This window comes from Camelus dromedarius, chromosome 5 (assembly GCF_036321535.1).
Source record: "Camelus dromedarius isolate mCamDro1 chromosome 5, mCamDro1.pat, whole genome shotgun sequence".
Lineage (NCBI taxonomy): Eukaryota > Metazoa > Chordata > Mammalia > Artiodactyla > Camelidae > Camelus > Camelus dromedarius.
Genome location: NC_087440.1, coordinates 16703619 through 16710938, shown reverse-complemented (window position 1 = coordinate 16710938; position 7320 = coordinate 16703619). Strand labels below are relative to the sequence as shown.

The 7320-nt window shown below is 43.2% G+C and overlaps 1 protein-coding gene across 1 annotated transcript in view; it reads right to left on the bottom strand.

Annotated features, from left to right (window-relative positions):
* Positions 1-5089: 5089 nt before the first annotated feature.
* FBN1 (fibrillin 1) overlaps positions 5090-7320 on the bottom strand; it is a 239305-nt gene continuing 237074 nt past the window's right edge. The window contains exon 65 of the mRNA XM_010998625.3: positions 5090-6389. Coding sequence (XP_010996927.2) covers positions 6000-6389 — 390 coding nt within the window. The 3' untranslated portion in view covers positions 5090-5999. The remainder of the gene's footprint in view (positions 6390-7320) is intronic.

Genomic DNA, 7320 nt, shown 5'->3' with positions numbered 1-7320 from the left:
CCTCGTTTTGCATGTTTGTGTTTATTTTTACGTGTGTGATAGGTTATGTTTCCTGAACTTGAAGAAGTGGCCTTCTGTAGGAGACATCCTATGCATTCCAGCAGCACACTCCCATCTCATCAGCCCAGCTGCATGCTGGAGGGGTTCCCCCCCAGGAAGGCTGCGTAGGTTGTGGCAGGCTGACTGTGAGGAGTCTATTAGGCTTGGTTGGACTCTGGTTCCATTGGTGGCCCTGCCTTGTGTGGAAGCTGCTGGCCACTGGTTTTCAGAACCAGATCATGAGCCAGCTGACTGCAGAACCCCAGGGGACGCTGGGGCTTATGCTGGCTCACTGGTGGGCAGCCAGGATCCAGAAGACTCTGGGGCTACTGTCTGCCCACTAGTGGGTGAAGCCAGGTCCTGAGGTTAGTGGGCAGGGCCAGGTCCTGGAGTCTGGTTGCAGGACTCATGGGTCACAGAGCTGGTTTTAGATCTCTGGTTGGGGGCCATATCTTGACATGATTTGCTCCAGGGTCTGGGATGTCCCGAAGCTTGTGTTGGCCTGCTGGTGGACGGGGCTGGGGTCTGGCTGGTCTGGGCAGGGTCTGGCCTACTGGTGGGAAGGCTAAGCTTACAGGCTGAAGGATTGTGGTTTTCTTGAGACTGGTGTCTGCCCCCTGGTGGGTCAAGCTAGTCCAGAATTTAGGGCAGGCTCCCTGGAGGGCAGGGCCAGGGCCCAGGAAATTCTGGGACTGGTACCTGCCCACTGGTGGGCAAAGACGTGTCCTGGGCCCTCTGGTGGACGGGGCCATGTCCAGAAGTGGCCGTGGGCGCAAGGGGTCTTAAGGTAGCCTATCTGCGGTGGGTGGGGACACACAGCCCCACCAAGTTAATTGCTTGTCCTGAGGCATCTCAGCGTTGGGTCCTGTAGGCTGTTGGGTGGGGCCGGGGTATTGGTGCTGCTGAGCTCGAGGGAGGGTTCCACAATGGCACATGGCAGCATCGGTGTCTACGTGGTAGAAGGAGCCCCCAGAATAGCTGCTGCCAGTGTCTGTGTTCCCAGGGTGAGCTGCAGCTGCCTCCTGCCTCCCCGGGAGATTCTCCAAGATTAGCAGGTAGGTCTGACCCAGGCTCCTCTCAAATGACTGCTGCCGCCCTGAGGCCTGGAGCATGTGAGATTTTGTGTGCACTCTTTAAGGGTGAAATCTCTATTTCTCTCAGCCCCCTGGCTCCTGAAAGCAAGCCCTACTGGCCTTTAAAGCCAGATGCTCTGCGAGCTTGTTTTCTCAGCACAGGACCCTTGGGCTGGAGAGCCCTGTGCAGGGCTCAGACCTCTCACTCCTTTGGGAGGATCTCTGCAATGTAATTATTCTCCAGTTTGTGGTTTGCCCACCTAGGGGTATGTGAGAGGAGGTGAGCTCAGGGTCTGTCTACTAGGCCATCTTGGCCAATCTCCTGATCACAGGTTGTCTGACTCCAGATTTCCTATAGTGTTGGACCAGGCACTCCTGAGGACCTCAGGACTTGACTGAACTCTCAGCAAACTTTCTTTATATGACAAGGCATCAATAATCACAGGCCCTGAGGGGGGTGGGGAACAAACCTTGAGACTGAGAGCATCGGCCTTTAGGAGTGGTACCCCCAGCTGCCATGCCGTCTCCCGGTGGGTACGAGGCCCATGAGAGAGGACATGGTAAACATTGTCAGGAACAGTTTTCTCCAAAGGAGCTGGTTCTGCAACAGACTGACCTCTGGGCTCAATGCTTCAATTCAGACGCTGTGAATGACCCACAAGAGAGCCTGTTACAGTCAGTCTACAAGTGTGTAGGAAGCAGCAGGCCTCAGGAGTTTGCAATCTTCCCGAGGCACAGGGTCCCTGGAGTTGGATCACAGAACTGCCCGAGGCGGGTGCAGGGAACATGCTGAAGGGGAATAATCACGGTGCAACCGGAGACAGGAATACCGAATAGCACACCATGCTTATTTTACATAACAACAAAAATACCAACATAAACCCAATCCAGCCTGTCATGCCTTTGAAATTCTGATACCTCAAGGTCCTGTTAATCTTTCCCGACAAGTCTGGCCGTCTACACAGTAGGGCTGTGGGGGCCACCCAGAGCAGAGCTCACCATGCGGATGGACTGACTCAACCACACAGGCCTGTGATGTTCTTGTGTAAACGGCTGGTGGGATCAATGGGGTGTGTGGTTATCATCATTTCCAGGAGAAGAAAAAGCTAAATCATTCAGGTTTGATTTAAGTTCTCCCCTGGAGAGAATTTCACATTAAAATGGAACAGACCTCATCTGATTTCTGCAATTCTCAGCACAGCTGCAAAGAACACATCAAGTGAGATATGAAAGTTACCCAGAAACTGCTGAAGGGAGCAGCTGCTTTCTGCTAAACATCACTACCTCAGTGTTGTTTGACTTTGAACCCAAGCTAAGGATTCTAGAAATACACTAAATGTGATGCCTTCTAGTTGACGTTATAACCAACCCTTGAGGGGCAGGAGGGGGCACAGAGAGGGTAATGCTGCATTGTTTTATGAAATGGGAATAGTCGCAGGGACTGAAAATGACGATGAATATTTGTGTGGAACAAAAATGCATCGAGAGCAGAGAATTGAGCTAGTGGGAAATCACACCTACTTACTTACCTGCTATGACTTTAGTTAAAAAGGATGCACCTTTCACTGTCCAACAGTAAAAATAAAGCTGACATCTATTGGCAGAGGTCATAATTCAGGCTTGGATCAAGGATGCACAACAGCCCATGTCCTGAAAAGAGGTTTATGACTTTGCCAAATAAGCATTTTGGATTCATTAGCAGTTAGTTGAAATAACAGATTTTGTGACATTGCCAGGTCCTGCCAAATGTATGTCAGGTGTCAAATGTACAAGACCCTCTTGTTTATACAGACACTTGTGAGAATGTCAGAATTATTCATTGAGACCCAATCCTCTAAGTGAACCCAGTCTTGGATACACAGAAATTTGCAAAATCAAATTCATAGCCGCCTTGTTTCTCTCTAACCGTAAACTCAGAATAATACTGGGAATCCTTTCCTAGCAGTACATAATGTTAGTCTCACATTGGGTTTCAAAAAGTTTAACAAAGTAAAAAAATTTTTTTAAACGAAGTGTTTAAAATTGGCAAAGGGGAGATAACTGTCTTCTGCTACGTATGTGAAAACTAATCTTTCTCCTTATTGCAATCTTCTGGCATTTAAAAACAGTGTCTTTAAACCATTCAATAATTACATTTGTAATATATCTCTGAGAACTACAGTTAAAATCAGAATAAAGTACATTCTGTGGTCAAAGCTGATTTTTTTTAAACTCTTACAATTTACAGGTATATAACTTTTAAGTATATTAATATAGTATCAACCTAATTGTTATTTTGGCTCATCTAATTTTACAAACATGATTCCTGAAGTTTAAACAATACTTGGAGTGGCAATGTCCAAAGCAATTTTGGCTGAGTGAAGTGCTATTTGTTGAACAAAAATGTAGTTGTTTGTTCAAGTTTAAACATTTCATAAGGCCAGCTGAGTTCATTTCAACCCTACTTACAAAATAATTATTGGCAAATGAAATGGGCTGAGGAGTACAGACAAGATGTTTTCAAGCTTCTGAGATTTATAAAACCAACCAAAAGTAACCACCAAAAGTAAAATCAAAAGGTCACAGACAATTAAAAGGTACAGGTTTAAATCTCAGGATTAAAAAAAAAAGTTCCGACAAGAGGAATATTTACAATGGAACAATGAAGAAAATGTTTCGTTACAGTCAGAAACGCGGAAAATATGCTGTTGAAAATTGTTGGCTCTGAAATAAATAAAATCCAGACTGAGACTATTAAAAATATCAAAGTGATCTACTAGTGCCAACTCTATTTTGCTCTGTTGTTATAAAGAAAATCCATTATTGAATGTAATGCAGTTCTGGCTAAATTATCAAAGACATTTTCCATTTGCAAGCTGTTTACCATATGCTATATATTCTTCTCTAACAATTATAGTACACTTCCATCAGAACCATAGGTGTAGAGATAGAAGGAAATTTTGAGTCATATTTTAACTTCCTAACCAAGGTACAGATCCCTTCCAAAACAGTCATTCAACTCATCTCTATTGAGCATCAATTATGAGCAAGATTTTTTTGGATGGCAAAATAAGAGATTAAAAAAAAATACTTTGGGGATGTTCATGGCCTGTTAGGTGGAAGAAAACATCCTTGTCCACTGGCTGCCTAGACTGACACTTTAACTGGTGCCAGGATCTCACCACAGTACAAGGAAACCCACTGTCGCAGTGGGTAGCTTGACAATTGAGATGGTGTGTGCTAAACTGAGTTTTGCACCGACTGAGCCTGGTTTTGTCCTCTACAATATACCTACTCCATCTTTAGCCTAGTTTTCCGAAGACTTTGAGAGGACTTTTCCATGCCTTGTGTGGTTTCTTCTCCCTTCATGCAGCAAGCTCACTTTACCTTTATTTTCACTACCCTTTACTGCCCTTAGGGATTTTAAAAATTCATATCAATTGAATGAGCTTAACTGTTAAATATTCAATATTGCACTTAAAGCAGCATTGTCAAATTAGGACATTTGGAAAACATGATTTATAGCATTCAATTGGATTCAGTTTGGGGTTATCTCTTTGTAATTAGACTAGCACTGACTAACAACAGATGTTGGGGTGGGGAGAAAGGACGGAACACTACGCTTGCCAACACTGTGTGTATTTGAGGGGAGGGAGCAAGATAAAGTTTTTGTAATGAAACACACGTGCTCTAAGACAATGACTGAACTTGATGTTTTGAAGTACTGAAATGTAGTAGTTTAAAAGTCACAGGATTGATTAGGTCATGTTTTAGGAATGATGCTACAATCTAAATATCTTGTTGGTGAGAAATAACTCTGCTATCTTGAATGAATAAAACAAGGGACTGACTCAAATATGTAAATGTTCTTCTAGTGGTTATACATTTGGCAAGCTGTAGCTAACAGACCCAGGATAATTTAATTTCGGGAGACTTTAATTGGGCTCCAGAATAGCCCCTCCAATCCCACGTCCATGCAAGAACACAAAGCCAAGGGGTACACTAAAAAAGAGACTGTTTTATTGTGACATTTATGACATGGACCCCTTGTTGACAGGAATGACCGAGGGTAATCTTGGCATATTGCACAGGTGTGACGAAGGATGCACTGGTGATCCTCTGGTTGCTCAGGCTGTTTCCTGGTCCTCCTAGACCTCCATGCACGTGTGGGCCAGTCACAGAAATTTCATTACCACTTGGTGTATACATTTAACAAGTCTTTGGTCTTAATAAGCACCATTACAAACCCTCACATTAAGGGCATTATTATTCTAGTTTATAAATGTTTCAATGATAAAAAATAGCACGATTACAGTATACACACACTTAATTTACATGTAATGTATTATACTCATAACTGAGATAAGCTACTGAACTAACTTTGGTTGATTGAAATTAATGAAGTATTTGAACTGAATACTTGGAATTTGGTTTCTAAGTTGTGTAAATATTACAGTGCATTTATAAATCTAGTTTGAGAATTTACTAGCACCAAATAGATAGTATAAATGGCCAACCTAATACTTGTATTTGGAGAAGCAAAGTTTTACAATTTGAAAAAAACAGAACAGTCCATCCATTGAAAGCACATTCCTGTACGTCTGCTGGAAAGATGGTACGTCAGCATGGATGGCCAACCCCCAATGGAAATACACGTCCCAGTTTTCAAGAATCAACACATATGACAAAGTAGCTTAGCTACATACATGAGAAGCCTGAGAAAGTGGTTGTTTTGAACTAGGGTAGTCACCTGTACCTTGCTTTTGTAATACAAGAATAGTGCTTATTTATAGAAATTTACGTGGTGAAAGACTGTACCTATAATATGAAGATTCTGATTGGGGTGGGGGGAATTCAGTTCTACCTATCTATCTTTGTTTTTTAATTATTTGGTCTCTGGATGGTGAATTAATGAAGCAAAATCTGAATTTTCATCTTCAGATTGTCACCCAGTTCACCACTGAGGTAGTCTTTGTCATATTTATCTTCTAGCTGATTAAGTTCTTTCTTTTTATAAAGTGGAGTACTACTGATTTGTAATGAATAGGTTCCAGCCACTGGCTTCTTCTTTGTGAAGTGGAGGTAGCTGATCCCTTCCTTTTGGTTAATTTTAAAGAAGCCGTTTTCATTTCCAGATTCAATCAAGTATCTGTTGTGATTCGTCAGAGTCGTAAGGGCCGGAAGGAGCTCTAGGATTCGGACCTTGTTACTGATGTGGGAAATATTGAAAGCAAACATGGCTGTCTTCTCAACATCCCAACTCGCAAGACTCACATTGGCTTCTATCTCAGGCTGATCCTGGGAAGACAGATGGCAGTATGTTAAAAGGTAAATATGCCACTTACTAAAGAGCACGTGCCTCAAATCTCCCACCAACACAACTTTCTTCTCATGCTGCATCTACTATATTGAAATGCACATTCATAAAATACTATGTAAACCACAAATGTGTTAAACAGGCACATATTTATAATATTAAAAAATAAACTGTCAAGAAGAAAGTCAAGTTGAAATTCCCTGTATTTGGAGTTTTTCTAATGCAGTGGGTCTCCGACTGTGGTCCTGGGACCGGCAGCATCTGTATCATCTTGGAATTTGTCAGAAATGCAAGTTCTTGATGGCATCTGAGACCTACTGAATCAGAAACCCTGAGGGTGTCTCCCAGAAATCTATTGTAGCAATCCTTCCAGATGATTCAGATGCACACTCAAGTTTGAGAACCACTATTGTAATAAATTATTTTCTTTCCAAGGACTTATCTCATTTTCCAGACCACAGGGGAGGGGTTACAGCACTGATGCTAAGAAAGAACCAGTTTATTTCAATTTTGTTCACTGACGTAAAACTATCCCCACCGAAGGACACACCTAGGAACCTACTTCCTGACTCTGATGATCTGCTAATATTCAATGCTTTTCACCTGGCTTCTTGCTTGCCTCTCTGGGACCACATGTGCTGGATTCTCCGGGCCTGCAGCCAGAGGTGTGGGTGAATATCTGTGCATTTCTGAGTTGACTGAAAGGCTGCAGCAGCCGTAGGCAGAGAAAACCAGGCTGCTTGAGCTCCATGTTGTTTTTGTCTAGAATCCAAGCTCCCTCACACTCCACATGGCTCTCTTCAGTAGAGGAGCCTCTAGCTTTCAGAACTTGGCATCCCTGTGGAGGGAGCACTATGTCACTTTGCTGTTCTGCCCACTTGCTGTCCTGGATCTCAGACCTTGTCCTTTCAG